Below are 18650 nucleotides of genomic sequence, written 5' to 3' on the forward strand. Positions count from 1 at the left end.
GGGTTAATGCAAGAGTAAACAATCTTCTGGTACAAGAAAAAAAACCTCATTTCTTCAGATAAGTATTTGTTTATTATTTATTATTTATTTAGATAAATGGATGGGTGCAAGGAATGGTGGAAGAGCTAATAAATGGATGGATGATAGTCCAAAAAAGTGCTAAATAAATGTATTATTATTATTACTATATATGGATGGAAGGATAGATAGATAGATAGATAGATAGATAGATAGATAGATAGATAGAGAACTAGCTTGATAGTTAGTTAGCTTAATAGCTAAACTTCTCCCGGGATAGCTTGCTAGCTTCATAGCTAGCTTAATAGATAGATGGATGGATAGATAGATAGATAGATAGATAGATAGATAGATAGATCACTAGCTTGATAGTTAGTTAGCTTAATAGCTAAACTGCTCCCGGGATAGCTTGCTAGCTTCATAGATAGATAGATAGATAGATAGATAGATAGATAGATAGATAGATAGATAGATCACTAGCTTGATAGTTAGTTAGCTTAATAGCTAAACTGCTCCTGGGATAGCTTGCTAGCTTCATAGCTAGCTTAATAGATGGATGATAGATAGATAGATAGATAGATAGATAGATAGATAGATAGATAGATAGATAGATAGATAGATCACTAGCTTGATAGTTAGTTAGCTTAATAGCTAAACTGCTCCTGGGATAGCTTGCTAGCTTCATAGCTAGCTTAATAGATGGATGGATGGATGATCGATAGATAGATAGATAGATAGATAGATAGATAGATAGATAGATAGATAGATAGATAAGGAAAGTATCGTGCTAAATGAGCCAAACAAGAGGCCGGCAATAATAGACGGAGGGGATGGAAATGGGATTAAGGTTGAGATGAAGGAGGCAGATATTTCTCCGGAGAGGGATCCTGTTGTTTTTTTCCCCCTCGAAGAAGAAAGACTGAGGCAAGATTGTCATGCACAAGGGAGCGAGTGCGAAAAGAAAGGATCTACGGCAGGTTAAAGAGAAGGCGGGAGCGCTGAACTACAGGCACAGCAGTGCAGCGCTGTGCAGATTGTTGAATTATTGAACGTGATATTTTGCAGCTGGGCAAAGGGCCGCAGCCTTGTTGGGTGTCTGCTAAGAGGCAGGAAGTATGGATCACTGGGCAAGTGATGCGGCACTATATTTTGACTGACTTCATGTGTAAGTGGTCCCGCTGGTGTGTCTGCTAGCGTCAAGCTATGTCTTGCGCTTATGCAAAATAGCTCCTGCGGAAATGTTAATGTGCTGCCAATTAATTTAGAAGAAACAACACAAAAGTTTTGTTTGTCTTCAAGGGCACGCCTCTGTGTCTCCAATTTCAATGAGCTACTTGCAGTTAATAGAGATCTGCTACAGCAGATTGTACTGTTAATACCAGAGCCAAAAGGTAAGCAGGGCTGCAGTGAGTTTAGTTGCTGCATATCTCAAGGATGTGTCCACTACATGTGCCGTATGCACGGGTCAGCTACACTATTTGATAAGTGTATGAAGTACGAAGTGCTGCCTTCACGAGTGAAAATAATATATAAAAAATATCATCTTTAAAGGTAATTGGATTCATTCCCGCAAATTGAACCACCCATCTCAGTTCAACCCCCTCGCTCTTTCCTGGGTCGTCATGGTAACGGAAGCCACCATTAATTCCACCACAGTCTAGCGAGTGAGACAAGACGGGCTAAAACGAGCTAAATTCCAGGAAGCGTAGCGGAAATAATGCTAGAATTCTACCATACTTGTCGTATTGTGACGAGAGGAAATCATGTACTGTTTTACATTGTGAAGAAAAAATGCGTTAGGTAAACAAACTATTTATACTATTCTATTCTTCATATAGGTGTGTTCAATTATACTGGAGGCAACACCTTTACACCAATAACTTTTTTTTTTTTTTTACACTTCTGTCTTCCTCTCCTCAATTATCACATCTCCCTCCCAACCCAACCGTGCACCAGAATCCCACTGACTCTCCTCATCCTATTTGTTCCTGTTATCCCCCATGTCCACACCTCCTTTATCCTCTTATCGCACCCCTTCTTCACTTCACCCAGTCTTGTTAGCACTGGTGCTGCGCACAAGAGAGAAAATTTGATCTGCTCGCAGATGACAAAATGGGATCAACGCTTATTTTTTTGGACACAGGAGAGAGAATTCAGCTTGCTTGCTAATAATAATATGAATTGAAATGCCATGAATAAACATATTTAAAAAATTGCAATGTGTTTCAATAAGAAACCCATCCATCCATCCATCCATTTTCTTGACCGCTTTTCCTCACAAGGGTCACGGGGGGTGCTGGAGCCTATCCCAGCTGGCTTCGGGCAGTAGGCGGGGTACACCCTGAACTGGTTGCCAGCCAATCGCAGGGCACACAGAGACAAACAACCATACTCACAATCACACTTATGGACAATTTGGAGTGTTCAATTAACCTGCCATGCATGTCTTTTGGAATGTGGGAGGAAACCGGAGTACCCGGTGAAAACCCACGCAAGCACGGGGAGAACATGCAAACTCCACCCAGGAAGGCCGAAGCCTGGACTCGATCTCACGTCCTCTGCACTGGGAGGCGGACGTGCTAACCAGTCAGCCACCGTGCTGTCAATAAGAAACGTAGATCTATAATACTGTACTTTATTAAAAAAATTAGTAATTACAGCAGAATGTAAAGAATAAAACCGTTTTTACTATATTTTTGTGCACTTCAATGCCCATTGTGCTGCTCCTTCTGCTGTGTGCACCTTGTCCAACAGGGGGCAGTGTAATACTGACATTTAAACACATGAACTCCTCAAATAGCAACAGTAAAATTAGTCACTCTTTGTAGATGATAAAGAATATATATGTGAGTATGCTTAAAAGATTATAAGACAGGGGTTCCGATGCTATTCGCTAGCCGGTCTATGTCATTTTGTTTTTAACAAAAAATAAATTTAAAACAAAAAATCATTAAACTAAACCGATTCAAATTTAAGCTTGCAAATCAACACAAGCAATTAAAAAAAAAAAAGCAAGTCACTTGCTGTATACCGCAAGGTATCACTGTAATAATAATAATTTGACACTTTTAGCCATATAATAGTAATAATAATAATTGTTGTTTTTTGCTTATTATTATTCTGCAGTCACCTCATGTTTTTGCTCCTACTTTTCATCTTTGATGGTTAAGAATTATTTGCATTTTGTCTACCTCAGTCAGCAAGCAAGTTGAACATTCGCCAACACATTAAACAGGATGAAAACCAGCAATTAGACTAAGACTAAGCCCAAGAATGACATTTTATGGGTCAGCGCATCTCGGCTCCGAATCGCTTATTTTCGGAATGTAGCAAGTCACACATAGAAGATTCTGGTTGGATCCAATTAGGCTCAAACAAGCCCACATCAATGGAGCAAGAGAACGATTATTTTTAGATAACAGACAGACAGATGGTGTGCCGTGGCATCTCTGCACATTGATGGGATTGAAAAAGAATCGGTTGCAAATGTGCAAAAGAGATTGCGTGGCGTGTATGGAATAGAAACCGCCAATAACTAACTGCTCTCTGTCTGTCTGTTGTGTGTTTGTTTTGCTTCCACAGCCGTATCGTTTATGAGGCACAGCGCATCGGCCTTCGGATTTGCCGTGAGTATATGCGTCCTTGTTCCCTCCATTTGCATTGATCAATTAGTCATAACTTTGGTCTCTGTGATTTATTAATGAGTCTTGGAACTCAACTTTTATTGGCCCCGTTGTCTCCACGGTAACAGCAGAAAGGAAGGACTGAGATTACGGCACAGGTGTGCAGTACTATCAGGAAAGATCAGCTGAACAAGTGTCATAGATGGAGGGTACAATAATCCTACTTTTAATAAAACGATATAATACATCATCTGTAGGTTTAGTTATCATTCAGATTAGTATTACATATGTCCTGAATTCAACATGTGAGAGAGCTCACACAAGGCGGAGCAAAAAAAAAAAAAAATCTGTCTGTTGTAGCACCAAGACTGACCTGTGGGAGGCAGCATAGTACCACAGGCCAACAAAAGGAAGATCTAGAAGATGCTAGGCTAACGTTTTGCTAAGAACAGCACAAGCTTAAAAAAAAAAAAATCTCTTAATTGACTTTAGAAGAGGGTTTTTAAAATCTTTCTTTCTTCGAAAACATTGAATAGGAAGCGTTTGAGGGTGACGATCACGTTGACATCTCACCCAAACCAGATTAATGAAGAGGATGTTTGAAGCCTACTTAAGTGAGGAAATAGACAATTGATTAGCTTTGGTTCTTGGTGTCCTATAACACTCATGAATTCAACTGCATTTGTTGTGGTGAAATGAAAAAACTGATCAAAGAACATGCGCTCACATAGTCATACTTATAAAACTTGTTAAATTGTATATAATGGCACTATTAGGCGTTGCCGTTCCACACGCCATTACGTGTTTAACTGATTTTTACACAGCACAGCATGTGAGTGTGAGTAGTACAAAAAAAAAAGAAAAAGCTGTGTCTCTAACGATCTAACTGCTCTCTCCTCTCTTCTTGCTCTCCTTGACTCGCCGTACCTCGTGTGCGTAGTTTGACGCCACCTTGGATGTTCTCTCATCAATCATCGTGCTGTGGCGCTACAGCAATGCGGCCGCCGTGCATTCGGCGCACCGAGAATACATGTGAGTGTCAAACGAATGAATTGTGGTCTGCATTACATCTTTGTGCATATTTAGTCGATAATCCTCAAATCCATTGAGCAACAAAATCAAGCGGGACAAACGATTGAGAAGCAAGAGTTTTGTCACGATGGACAAAACCTCCTGAGGCCATCGCTGCTTTTCCGCTATCATTATTGATTGTATACATCTTCGCTCATACCAGGAAAATCTTTCAAAGGACACCAGAACGACTCAAAGACCGTTTCATCAAAGCTCAGAATGTTGACCTTATCGCAAGTCTGCTGTCTTTTCTTTTTGCAGAGCATGTGTGGTCCTTGGAATTGTGTTCCTGCTCTGCTCCCTGTGCATTCTTGGAAAGGCGATTCATAATCTGGCGACCAGGATGCCCCCAGAAGTGGTAAGACAACTCACGGAGAAGTCAAAAAAATATATATTTGCGGGCGACCCTTGTGAGGAGAAGGGGTTAAGAAAATGGATGGATGGGTTTCCAGAAAGTAAAAACCCTGCCACAGTTTGGCTTTAGCCCCTTGTGCTAGCTAGCTAGCTCCCTAGCAGGTAACCAAGCACCCGGGGAGCTAGCTAGGGAGCTCGCTAGCTAGCCCCTGGGCCTAAAGCCAAACTGTGGCAGGGTTTTTACTGGGGTGTGCTATCATTTCCAAAACCCTCTTCAAATATCCTCGTTCCTTCTGTTGTGACGTTCCTTGACAATCTCACTATGCTTTTGCGGTTTACCAAGTAGCCTACAATGTTTTATATGTGAAGCCTCAAAACTTGATATCAGCTTGCAGTTTTTCTGTTGCTCACTCGTGCGTGCCATAGAGTCGCCAACTGTCATTTTTTCACAACGGTCCACTTCAGTCGTGTTTAGCAACGTCGCTCGGTATTTGGGCCTGGACTGATTTTTGACTGGACAAACAGTTCCTGTTTCAATTCCTGACCTCCTTTGGCTACCACGTAGCTCTACCACTGATGTTTATTGGTTCCGTTTGCTCTCTATATTGTAAATGGATCAATGGACTGCTCCCTCTAAATTGTGGGTTGGTCTCTTGGGGTAAAATGGAGGGAAATAATAATAGAATAGCACCACATGGGCCCCAAAAGACACCCAGCGGACATCTGCCCTGACTTTGAGGACAGGTACACTGCTTTCGATACAATAGAACTGGAGAAGCGATTATGAAGCCTGTTATGGTGTTAGGCCTCGGAATCAATGATTTGATACAGAACAGCAATCTGGAAATGAGGTGGAAATGTTCTCGACTTTACAGGTGGGAAAAAAGTGCCTTCAATTTTCCTCTGATCATTTTCCTTCTGTCCTTCCCGTCCGTCATCTTATCGCTCTCTTTTTGCGATAGTCACACTCGGTACACGCTCACTTTGTGTGAATTTCAAGTCTGTCGTCGTCATCCTGTCAAGTTCATGTTCTATGGCCTCCTCCGGGGGTTTTCTGACAGCAGTCGTCTTTCATCGGCACAATTAGACTCTTGTTTCAGCGTGTGACGTTGACCTTTCGCTACTTTGATGCGTTGCTCCGAGTTTTCATGCGTTCCAAGGCCAATTGTGATTACGATTGTGTTTCCTTCAAGTATCAGCCGTCAAAATGGCAAGGAGGGAGGGCAGAAAAATTGGGAATTCGCATTCACGTCACGTCCTCGGTTGCTGCTGTCGGCGCGAGCGTTCTGCATGCGATGCCTGATTAAACACAGAAAGCGGAGATTGTTTGCGCCATGCGGCAACTGTGTGAAAAAGAGACAGAAGGGCTACGCACACATAGAAACACACACTACAAACTATTTGCAGTATTTGCAGTTATGTCGTTTTATTTGCGAAATCTGCAGGAAAGGCATCCTAACATTTACTTTCAAGTGAATGTGATCCCCGGAAGTGAATTTCTTTCTAAATATACGTTATGCATGTTAACTGCTAACTGCTGAAAACGAAGTAGTACACTCTAAAAAACTCTTCGTCAAAAATAACCTTATTTGGGTCAAAAACGGACTGGTCCACTACTTGGGTCAATTTGATCCAACTTTTTGGGGTTGTTTTAAACAAAATGACCCAATTGTTTGTGTTGTTTTGCACTTAACAGGCAGATTTTTTTTTTGTATTTATTTGGGTAGGTTTTTAATGTTTTGTTTTAAACAAAATGACCTAATTTTTGGGGGGATTGTTTTGTAAATGACCTAATTTTTGGGGTTGTTTTAAACAAAATGACCCTTTTTTTCCTTCTTTTTTTTTTGGTAAGGGTTGTTTTAAACAATTTGTTATGGGTTGTTTTGAACATTATGACTCGTTTTTTGGGGTTATTTGAAACAAAATGACCCAATTTGACCCAATTTGTTTAGGTTGTTTTGCACTTTGAAAAAAGAAGGGAATTTCTGGGTAGGGGATGTTTTAAACAATTTTTTATGGGCTTTAATTTTTTATTTTCGACAACATGACCCAATTTTTGGGGTTATTTTAAACAAAACAATCTTCTTTTTTTCTTCTCAACCTTGTAATCGTGAGCGTACCATTGTAAATTCCATATCATTTCTTGTTTGTTTGTTTTCAAAGCTTGTAACTATCCAATCTTAATGTTTGATTCACACACATTTCAAAATAAATAAATAAATAAAATGGGGATCCTACAGCTCCAAAAACTTGACGTGATAGAGAAAAACAGAAACAGGTTTTGAATTCTGTACCCAAAATTTTGTTAAAACCAGCTGTCAGCCCTAACTCAACAAAAATGGTGTTCCTGGATGTAATCCGTTCTTTGTCCTTTGTCCTTTAGGATGACTTCCTCTTCAGTGTGTCCATCGTAAGTGGATTTGTGTGCACCGCGCTGGCTGTTGCCAAATTCATGCTGGGCAAAGTGCTCACGAGTCGCGCGCTCATCACGGATGGTAGGTCACACACGGTTCTTCGATGGCAATAATGGAATGAAAGGCCAATAAAGACTTCATGGAGCCACCGTTTCTATGATGCAATTTGAACACAATACAAATCTTTCCAGTATAACAAGTTTGCAAATTAGCCTCAAAGAAAAATCAGGGAATTGTTCCAATAAACATGAGGTTGCTGTTCTCAGACCCTCAATGGATTTTCCGCTAGACTACTTGTAGTTACTCCAGGGCTGACAATCAGCCTCCGTGTTAGCTGAAAAATTCAAAATATAAAACCGGCGGATGCAAATGGAAGATTTTTTTTTCCCAGGCTTTAACTCTCTGGTTGGTGGAATCATGGGATTTACCATTCTTATCAGTGCCCAAGTGTTCAAGGACCACCCTGATGTCTGGTTCCTGGATGGCCTGATTGGAGTTCTCATTGGACTCATCATTTTGGCATATGGTGTCAAGTAAGGCATAAACTAACAGTCGTCCGCTTACTACTTTTGCCTGACCTTTTAAAAGCATAAGCAAACGCTGTCTTGTGATATACTACAGATGTATCAAATATTTCCCACCGTTTCTGTCCTTACAGGCTTTTAATGGACATGGTGCCCCGCGTGAGGCAAACAAGAAACTACGAAAGATTTGAGTGAGGTTCACCGTTCTGTCATCACAAGCGTACCCCTTATAGACTGTATATGCTGCATTCACGTATTCTCACATTGCCCCGCCCACTCGTCGGACAGACAGATCGCACCCATTAAGTATTTCATTGTTAAGCCTCCCCACATTTCGGAAAACCGCCGGTTAAACGAGAAGATGCGAGATTTGCTAACATGCAAATGTGATGAGTCCAAAAAACGACAAGCAAACATCGTGCTTGTGCGTTGGCGGTTCGTAGCCGACACTGAATTGTCCCCACTGGAATGAATTGGTGCTTTTTTTTAAGGTATTCACATTTTATTTCACTCTCATGTATTTATTTATTTAAGGAATCATTTGATCTTATAGTGATTTTTTTTTTTTTTTTTTTACAAAAACTTGAAAAGTTACCTTTTAGCAAGGTAAGTAAAAAAGTGAACGGACTGTAATGACACCTGAGTTTGTGTAAGGCTTTTTTTTCTGCTATAAAAAACAAAAGTATGAAGACAAACTTCCTAATCAAGTCATTACTTAATCAGACTAAACGATATGCTACAAAGGGTGAGAGTACTTATGTCTATATATGCTTTTCATTCTGTCTTTTATTTGTAACCTCCTCTCAGGTTTTGATTATTGATGCGAAGGCACTGAAATCTTGAAGTATCTCTTGTGCCATCGTCGTGGCGTCATGGGCTTGAGATATCGAAATCGTATTTATCTTTTGCTTGTTGTTTTTCGTGACATTTTAACATTTTTCTGGGGGGGGGGGGGGGGATTACAACCTCGAGCCAGGTCGATCTTGAGCAGGATTTTGAACAACTTTTTGACAAAGTGGAAAACGAACGGCAAATTATTCCACCACCCATGAAGAGGTCCATGATTATTTTCAAACACAGAAAATGGCCAAGCTCACCAAGCAAGATATTTCGTTTTTTTGTATAATAATCCCTACACACTTTTGAACAAGTTTAACATTTACGATGATCAGCCCCTCTCATTTCCCAAGCAAATTGTGAAAGAAAAATCACTCGCTCAGGATGATCGTTCGGACATCCAATAAACGGGCCAACTTTGATCGCAAGGGAGGCAAAACGCTGCAATCGGTTATCAGTATGTGTGTACACGGTTTCGAAGAGACAATGATTGAGTGTCGGTGTAGATTCGCCGTCATCCAGGTCATGCTGATTGGCAATGGTTGAATCAAAATTCAACTTTTGCGCATCACCATGACTTCGATGAAGCAGCAAGTAGAAATGTTGCAAATACAAGACACATGATGTATATTCTGTATTTGCTCACCAGCACATGAGATGTTTTTGTGTGTGTGCATATTTCCATATTGCAATGAACAGAATGTAAATACCAACTTGCACAATCTGTCAATATGTTAAACATATGGCCTGCTTCCATCAGTTGAAAAAAACACCCACAAATAAATATATAGGTAGACATTAATAGACCAACGTAGTAAACATTTTCGAAGCTTTTATTTAAAGTGTCAAGTGTTTACTCTATAGTGCTTAATGCTTATATTCTGTAAATATTGTTTTAAATATTGGTGATGACTAGAAATAAAATGACATGATATTGTTGTTTTGCGCTGTGGGGTGTTGTAATCTGACTGCAGTGGTGCTTTCTGGCCTCACGTTGTCTACGTGCCCCCAAAACGATAACGAAAATGCTACGTCAAATGCTTTTCTGTTGTGTAAACGTCTTGGCACGACAGGGCAATCATGGCCGTTTGTACGGAGAATTGGCGCCCCCTTGTGGACTTGCCCTCTTTTAGAAGAGATGTGGTGTTTTTCATTGGTGCGTGTTTGTTGCCGGTGGCGTTCAGGCGAGGAGCACAGTTGTCTGTCTGACAGGCTCGTTCTTTTACAAACACCTCAATTGCTATCACTTTGTATTTACGGATCTTTGGAAACATCTCGTGTGAGCTCAGCGAAATTGTAAATGTAAATAGTTTGTACGGAATATTCCGGCAATATGGATGGTGTCCATTTTGTGTACTAGACATCCTCGTGGAGGATAACGCTTAGTTCATACAGATGATGTGATGTGTGCAGGGGTGTCCAAACTTTTTGTGTCCGAGGCGCCAAAGGCCACATTTAAAAAAGAAAAGAAAAAGATTAAAGGGTTGGAAAGTCGTTCACTTTATCAAGCACATCAAAATCAGTATTGTTTTTATATTATAATATTTTTTTTGTTTTGTTTTAAACTGCTACCTGAACAGCTTTCTATGAGGTGGATAGTTTAGGATTTCACAAGATTTTTGGGTGCCCCTGCACTAAACTGGTGCAATCTGACATAAGATGACCATTTTTGAAGCAGTTACTTGGGAATCATCCATGTGACGTTTTCACAACTTGGACCTTGACACAGCAGAAAGTGAAAGAAACAATTTTTGCCACTTCACATTGGACAGCAAATGGCCCGCGGGCCATAGTTTGGACACCCCGGCTCTATTGTGTAGACACATATCCAAAGGTCGCAATTAATGACTTGTGAATTATTGGACGTAGGCTTTTGTAACCATGTGAATTTGCAATACTTGTGAGCCCCCTTCTGGTTAGAAGTCACATGACAACATGGCACATTCACACATACTTCATGTTTTTTATTTGATTGTTTTATATGTACGGCCTAGAAGTGTTCTTCATGCAATATTTACTGTAATTATGACTTTTGAACTGTGTTACCGTGGGTTAGTGTTTACCAACCTATGTTGAGCTTCAGCATATATTTTATATTAGAAAAACTCACGACACACCACCAAAGTGAAAGTTTATATGCTGAAATAATTATGACCACATCATAGTGTGAAATCTGGGCCTCTAGTTAAGATAGTCTTGCTAATAATTACGTAGTGTGCACTCTAAAAACAGTTGGGGCAAAAATAACTCAAATTGGGTCAAGAATGGACTAACTTTTTTAGGTATTCAACCCAAAAAGTTGGGTCAACTTAAATCAATAGCCCACAAAACAACCCCAACATTGTTGGGCAATTGTTGGTAATTAGGTGTTGTGTGGGTTATTCATTTGACCCAACTTTCTGGGGTATTCAGCCCATAAAGTTGAATTGGGTCAAAAAAAATTAACCGACCCATTTCTTTTTTTTTTTAGGTATTTAGCCCATAAAGTTGTGTCGGTCAAATAAATTACCCACAAATCAACCCTTTGGGTTGGGTTATTCATTTGACGCAACTTTTTGGGTTAGTTGAATGACCCAAATTGAATTGAGTACAAAATGAACCAACCCAACTTTTTGAGGTATTTAGCCCCAAATGTTGGGTCAAATTAAATTAATAACCCAGAATTCAAGCCAATTTGGGGGTTGTTTTGCGGGTTATTCATTTAACCTTGGGTTGGTTTGTGGATTATTAATTTGACCCAACTTTTTGGGTTAATTAAATAACCCCAAAATGTTGTGTTAGTCCTTTTTTTTTTTGACCCAACTGTTTTTAGAGTGTGACGTGAATGCCAACATAGGTTAATTTTGGACCTTCCGGCCTGTTACTATACATCACTGGCATAGATGCAGCAGATAAGTAAAGACAGAATACTTGTAATAAATCAATTTTGGGCCAATTTAGTGCAATTAGATCATACAAAAAGTGTTATTGCTTACATGACTGCAGTAGGAAGAGAATTCTGGTCATGAACCCGTTGCGCAGTCCAGATCACTGAGCTGCAGCTTTATACCGTTTCTCTGACAGGGTCTACCTCCACCTTAGGAAAAGTGGAATAAAGAAGAGGAATAAACAAATCAACTCACACATGTTGTCAGCTCACCAACAGCACAATGATTTGTATAACGTCCACTCGTCCGTCTCCGAAGCATTAGTGACAATCTTGAACAAAGCATCTTTCGAAGCACATTGTTGCATATTGTGAGGCACACAGCAAACATATACAATCATCAGGGTTCATTCAAGTGTTTGTTTTAATAGCTATTATGGTTTGGCTCGAGACTTTTCTTTGACCTTTCTACCTCTCCTCTTTGCACTGTTTGATTTTCAGCTTCCCTCGTACCCGCTGCACAGTCCTTAATTAACCTACTGCACCTTTCCAATGCTGCCATGACGGTCTTTAGAGTTTCTCTGTGAAGCTTCAAATTGAATCTCGCGGGCGGAGCGTAAAGCACATTTATGCGTTTGTTCTCTTTTTGCTGATGTAGAAGCTGAAGTCTGTTTATTAGAAGTTGAACCCGGCTCTGAATCCTGATTGTTCACTCTTCTGATTACTGTACAAGTTGCACTGATGAATGGACCACGATCGTAGCAAACCATCGACGTTACATGATTGTTCAATTGTGACAACAGTGATGCTCGTCTGTTTATATGCTTTGCATGGACTTGATTCAGTGCAGTTTCAACGCATTACAGACACACAAGAACACACACAATAAACAAATAAATATGTAACAAAATGTCTATTGCCAGGTTTGTACAGTAATACGATCTGTGGTATAATGTATACACTATTTATGTAAAAAAAAAAAGTATTTAAAAAAATGTTTTATTGATTAATAAATATTATTCCTGCTTATCCTTCAGCAGATTTGTTGTCTGTTTTTTTTTTCTTCCTACTAACAGATTTGCATCAATGTCGTATTATAGTCCCAAGGACCACATAAGTGGGCCTGTAGCTCACCAGTCATGGGACATTGTGATTTTCTAAGAACGTTTAAACAGTTTTACCCTTCACATTAATTAGTGCCCAAGATCAAGTTTTATTTTTTCAAGTACAAAACTTTTGACCCTAATTTGACGGCATACTCTAGGACAAATTATTGGATGGATGCAGCAAGAAATACCATTATTTAAAATTGTGTTTAAGTTAAAATTTAATATTATATATATAATAAGTCTCAGGTTGTATCATCTCGTCAATAAAACATTTTTTTTAAAAAGTTTAACGTATTACATACTAATATATAGAAAGTAAATATGTTTTTTGTCTGGGTGTCAAGAGGGATTATTTCAAGGCGAAGACTGAACATTTGATTGTGACCACCTGATGCCAGCAAACACCCGCGAAACATTTAACTCTGCTAATGAGACTGGTGTTACACTGGGTAAATAGAAAAACTTCCATTACAGCTTCCTTCTGCATCCCCAATTGAGGATGCATGTGTACCACACTTCACTGAATATGAAATAAAATAAATATACTGCACGTCTAAATACCCAAAGACCCCAATATGACAAGGAAAATTGCAAAGTTCATTAGAATTGTATGTGAGAACATATTAATAATAGCTTCAAATACTCATATTTTTTCCTTTAATTTTGGTCCAATGGCGAACAAAACAAACAGGTAATGAAAATATATCTATTTGGATTGCGTAAAATCACGCAGTCTTGATTTTTTTCCAACCCCTTCTTTTGACGTCACAATTTACTCGTTTGCTATTGGCTGTGGGACTTCCGTATTTTCTTAGCACAAAATGGCACAAGATATCTGGAACAGGACACATGTCCTGATGCCCAGTGCTATTTCCAGTGTCCGCGCGAAGTTTACGGAAAAAACAGGTTAGAAAAGTTGCTCGGATTCTATTGTTATTATTCTTTGTGTGCTGTCAGTCCAGTCTAACTTAGAAAACCGCGTGTTGGGTTGTTGTGTAACACGTGGGAGACACCTACTGTCTTGTGGTGAAAATAGCGTAAGTATCGTGTTATAAGAAGTCGCCTGTGAAAATTTCAAGTTTGCTTTTTTCCAGGTATGATTGTGAAAAACTTGCTGACGGAGAACGACAAAGTTCTCAAAGTACTTCAGAGTAAGTATCTTCAGACGGAAGTTCGCGTTCTATACGTCTTGCGGTACGATTTCCACTACAGCGCAAGAAGCAACAAAACCTTTCGGGTCCTAAAGCAGGTTAGGGTGCGAGTACAGTGCAACATCACGTGATGCTGGCACGTTTGACAATAAGCTTAAATGTGCATTTTCTTATGTCTGATTTATGTTATCCAGTTGGAACAGTGCATTAACAGACTGAAGAAGATGAAGCTGGACGTCGCTCTGCAGAGTCTGAAGGATTTGTGTCCCAACATGTCCCAATGGTAGGCACAAGGCTTGTCTCGTTATATTGACAATTCCAAACATCCGGGCATTTCGGATACTTAGCAGGCTCATTACGATAAAAATTAGTTTTTTCCCCTCAAGGTAAAAAGTTCAATTTTTTTTTTTTAGATAAAAAAATAATGATTAAATTATATGACAGTCGTTTTTGTTTTGTTTTTTAAACAAAATTGTTGTTTATTTTGCTGCTGAAAACGGCCGTTGACGAAATTACCGATGGTATCTGTAGGGCGAATGAATGAATTCCAATGACTCCTTTCAATTGGGGAAAGAGGATTTGGGGGGCGTGGTCACGGTGCAAATTCAGCTCTTGGGTCTTTCTTGTGTCTGCTTTCAGTTTGGAAAGAGTGGAAGCGCGTGAAAGTGATCTCCCCAGCCAACCCACGCTGGAGTGGCAATGTCTCAAAGTGCTGGGAGCCGCGCAACTGATGAGCTGCGCGTTGAAACGCTGTAGCAGAGCTTTTGTGTATCCTTTGCAGATGCGGCGCCGCCCGAAAACAAACAGCAAGTAGGGCTGCTCGATTTATGAAGAAAATATTTATCTCAATTATTTTGGTAATGATAGAAATCACGATTAGGACGATCATTTATTTTTTTGGTACAAAACAAGAAAATGCTTAAATGTAGAAAATATTAAGACAAATACTATAATACCATTTGGATAAAACAAAATTTATTAAATAGTTATTTTAAAATTTAATAAGGGTGCAAACGTATACATTTAAACAACTCAAAATTAGCATTAATATTTTTTTTGACGATTATGTTAATTTTCTAGTTGTGCTGTAGAATAATTGTAATTCAATTTTGCTATTTTTATTAGGCTATTTTTGTTGGTGTTTAATGTTCACGCACAGAAGATAATCATTATTAGTAGTTATAGCCACTTAATTTCACTCATGTAGATATGATGGTTAGTGTTTGTTTACCTTTAAAAGGTAACTGCCAGTGTGCTAATGCTAATCGTGATTGATAACCGCTTAGCATAGGCTAATTTTTTTGTTTGTTTACCTTTAAAAGGTAACTGCCAGTGCGCTAATGCTAATCGCGATTGCTAACCGCTTAGCATAGGCTAATTTTGTTGGTGTTTAATAATGCATATATACAGAAGATAATGAGCATTATCCACTCTATTCAACTCACGTTCAACCTTAGTGGATTAAACAAAAACTTCAATGAAAATCAATTATTTGTTGGAATAATCCATTTTAAAAAGATTCAGTAGTGACAGCACTGCTATCTACTACTTCCCTTAAATATTCACCCTCAGCTTATCCAAGCAGCATATGCGGCACGAGTTTATCATCCTGAATATGGTGATAACCAGCATGCTCAGTCGCTTCTGGTGAGATTATTTATTTTTTATCGATTCATTCTTTATGTATTGTATGCGTCAATTAAACAGCGGTCGTCCACGGTTGTTTCTTGGCCGCCAGGGTTATTTTCAGAGGAATCCTCACCTGTCTGTCGGCCCTCTACCAGCATCTCTTGGAGCTGCGGGCAGAAGTAGCCCTCGCTCGGCCCATGCCCTTCCTCACAGACTTCAAGCTGCCCGCTGATATGGCCCACTTCCTCGACCCTTCTGATGCGGCGTTACTCGTTGCGAAAACAACATCTGAGCGCTGCGTCGCAGCTCACCGGGCAGAAAAGGAGAGTCACAAGCCTCCCGTCACAGTGGACCATCGGAGACTGATGGGGAAGGTGAAAGAAGACCTGGGTGTTGCTGTGAGAAGAGGTGGGACGTGTGCGTAGTGTATCGCTATACCATTTAGGTTTCAAGATTTCCTTTCTGCTGACTCAGTTTTGGGGCATTGATTGTTAGGCACCGTGATTTCCAAGAAGTAACATTGAAGTCAGCCGTGGACTGGCATGTGGCAACGCTCACGGGTGCCCTCTAGATGGCGCTAGGCATGGTCTAATATTAGATTCTGATAGTATTTAGAGCTGTCAAAATTAATTAACTATTTTAGTACTCGAGTAATCGTTTGGTGATTTTTTTTTTTTCATTTAAAATTGTCCAAATCTTCTGATTTTCTGTGTTTGATCAAAATATGACATTTGCAAACATCTGTTTTTACTTCGGAAAACAATGACCAAACCTTTTTAAAACCTACACGAATATGAAGTACAAAATAAACACCAATCGCTGGTTAATAAACAATACACTTAAATGCAAAATTAAAATGTATCCGATTGGTCAAATAATCGATCCTCAAAATGTTTAATTGTGACAGCACTAGGTATGATAATCGTGAGCAAAAATCTCGCAGTATCTCGGGATTAAAAATAAAATTACAGATCTGAAATTGTTTTTCAAAAAATATTTTGGTAAATAAACAGCCTTTTTCTGATTGAACACAATTTTTTTTTAAACAAAATATTTAATATTTGGTATATTAAAAAACGCGCCATTTTAAGTTTTTAAATAAATGTTAGCCTTTTTTTTTTTGCAAGACAAAGTGTTCTGTTACTGGTGAGCTATTTTTAGAACAAACCTGTGGGCTACTCATGTTGTCCTTAGGGCTAGCTAGTTTTTAGGGCTACCTTTTGTTTTTTTATGAACGGATAATACACATTAAGAATACAAAAGGCATCTGTGTAACTGTCTTTTGTCTAACCTAAGCTGTTGTAACATTTTGCATGATCTATGAAAGCTTGTTTACAACGGTAAAAAGTCAATGCAAAATGTTAAAATCATAACTTTGAGATATTAAACCATAATGAAAAAATATATATATTTTATTTTATATGTTAACATTATTTAGCTTTTTACTGGCGAAACGACCTTTTATATGTATGAGCAGTCCAGATCAGCACCAAAATGGCAGCCGTCCACAATGTTATGCATGGAAACAATAACAATAATGAAGAGAAAAAAAATCTATTGCAGAGCTGTTGTTGGACGCCAGCGTAGTGCGCGTTCAGACCAATCACAGGACCGTAGCAAAGGTATGTAACTGGACAACATTCAACAATTTCCGCCATGCACGTGCCGCTGCTTCTTATCTCATGAAAATCTCGTTGCGGTACGGCAGAAGATGATCCTCCCACAGAAACGGCGGCAGTGTGAGAGGGAACGCGTCTTCCAGAGACACACGAAGCAAGTGGCCACGTTCAAAAACATGAGCTCCAGCCTGGACAAAATGATCCTGTGGTGCAAATCGCACAAAATGAATCCAACCAAACTCCGTCTAACCTTCCTGAGATTGAAGTGCCGGCAGATGAGAAGCGCAGAGGCTGCGGGTTGCAAGTAAGGACGACGACATTACGGCAACACACGTCACTGGGGCAACACAAAGTTGAATGTCGTCCATTTTTGTTTGCAGCTTGCAGAAGAAGTTGCGGGCGTTTAAACGAGAAGCTCGCCGAGCTTTCTGCGGGGTTCGAGGCCCGCTACAGAAGAAGACAACCCGCCCCTCCGCTCTGTGCCGGAGGCGGGGCTGCCTGAGAACGCGTCTCACCGCACTTTGGAGACAATTTAGATCTTCAAGAATGAGAAATAATGCGACGAAGAGACTCAAGCCAAAGAAGCGTGCGTCATCAATGCTGGCGAATGCTGATTGGTTAAACACAACAACAGCATCAATGTTTAATAATGATTATGATGACATAGATGATATTTTTGCCTCGGTGGGTCTGTGACTATGTTGAAATGCAGCCGGTCGTCAATTAACCTGCGCAGGCTCGCAGGTGGGGCAGGTGACCTGTCAATCAATCACAGGGCTGACACATTGAGAGACAACCATTCACATTTGTCATTTTTAGTCTTAAATTATGGAAGAAATACTTTTGAATTGCTAGTATTGTATCCTTCCACCATCACCTCAGATGGTAACACATTTTACATGTATTTAAGAGATTTCAAGAGTGTTTTTGCAAACAATTTGCATGAACTGAGAATGAAAACAAGGCTGCGGCTTTTATAAACTGGGTTTCAGGCGCCATTGCATCAACAATGAATTATTTTTCTGTATATGCTTATTTGACTTGTGATGCTGACAGAAATAAAATACTCGTTTTTAATGGTGGCAGATGTGTGCTTTGATTTAATGAGTGAATCTGACGATAAGCAGTTCAAAAAATGGATGAATCGAGTTATTCGAACAGGGGTGTGTAGACTTTTTTTCCTATGAAAGGATTGAGTTCAACTCTTTTTTTTTTTTTTTTTTTTTTTGTGTATTCTGTTAAATTTGTTCAATAAAGTTATTTGAGGAAAAAAAAGAAAAGGTCATGCCGTATGTGTTTGTTGTCGTTTTCGGTGGCTGGGTAAAAGGCGGACTACAAATAGTTTCGAGTTGATGTTTTCTGGCGTTTTCCTGCTAAATTAAACAGACACGGCAAGATAGGATTCAAGCACGTGTCTCTTATTTAGCTCTCTTTT

General features: G+C 39.5%; 2 protein-coding genes across 3 annotated transcripts in view; both read left to right on the forward strand.

Annotated features, from left to right (window-relative positions):
• The window catches only part of tmem163a (transmembrane protein 163a), a 34215-nt gene extending 21472 nt beyond the window's left edge, over window positions 1-12743 (forward strand). The window contains exons 6-11 of the mRNA XM_077580834.1: window positions 3601-3644; window positions 4582-4673; window positions 4974-5070; window positions 7450-7561; window positions 7872-8013; window positions 8139-12743. Coding sequence (XP_077436960.1) covers window positions 3601-3644; window positions 4582-4673; window positions 4974-5070; window positions 7450-7561; window positions 7872-8013; window positions 8139-8199 — 548 coding nt within the window. The 3' untranslated portion in view covers window positions 8200-12743. The remainder of the gene's footprint in view (window positions 1-3600; window positions 3645-4581; window positions 4674-4973; window positions 5071-7449; window positions 7562-7871; window positions 8014-8138) is intronic.
• An 832-nt stretch (window positions 12744-13575) lies between these two features.
• Window positions 13576-18297, forward strand: rmp64 (ribonuclease MRP subunit p64). 2 transcript variants are annotated; one of them, XM_077580083.1, is made up of 9 exons: window positions 13576-13722; window positions 13911-14065; window positions 14162-14250; window positions 14607-14735; window positions 15540-15614; window positions 15706-16004; window positions 17160-17218; window positions 17305-17519; window positions 17596-18297. In XM_077580083.1, the coding sequence occupies exons 1-9, from the start codon at window positions 13638-13640 to the stop codon at window positions 17909-17911; spliced, it is 1422 nt and encodes a 473-aa protein (XP_077436209.1). In that variant the 5' UTR covers window positions 13576-13637; the 3' UTR covers window positions 17912-18297. The 2 variants fall into 2 exon arrangements, with proteins under 2 accessions (XP_077436209.1, XP_077436210.1); XM_077580084.1 differs by having other exon boundaries at window positions 17308-17519.
• Window positions 18298-18650: the final 353 nt, after the last annotated feature.

The sequence above is a fragment of the Vanacampus margaritifer genome, chromosome 11 (assembly GCF_051991255.1).
Source record: "Vanacampus margaritifer isolate UIUO_Vmar chromosome 11, RoL_Vmar_1.0, whole genome shotgun sequence".
NCBI classification, from domain to species: domain Eukaryota; kingdom Metazoa; phylum Chordata; class Actinopteri; order Syngnathiformes; family Syngnathidae; genus Vanacampus; species Vanacampus margaritifer.

Excerpts from the sequence above, each read along its gene's own strand:
- rmp64 (XM_077580083.1), top strand. The coding sequence starts at position 13,638 with ATGGCACAAGATATCTGGAACAGGACACATGTCCTGATGCCCAGTGCT. Across the intron at positions 14,066-14,161 it reads CCTTTCGGGTCCTAAAGCAG|TTGGAACAGTGCATTAACAG; the intron begins GTTAGGGTGCGA and ends TATGTTATCCAG. Across the intron at positions 14,251-14,606 it reads TGTCCCAACATGTCCCAATG|TTTGGAAAGAGTGGAAGCGC; the intron begins GTAGGCACAAGG and ends GTCTGCTTTCAG.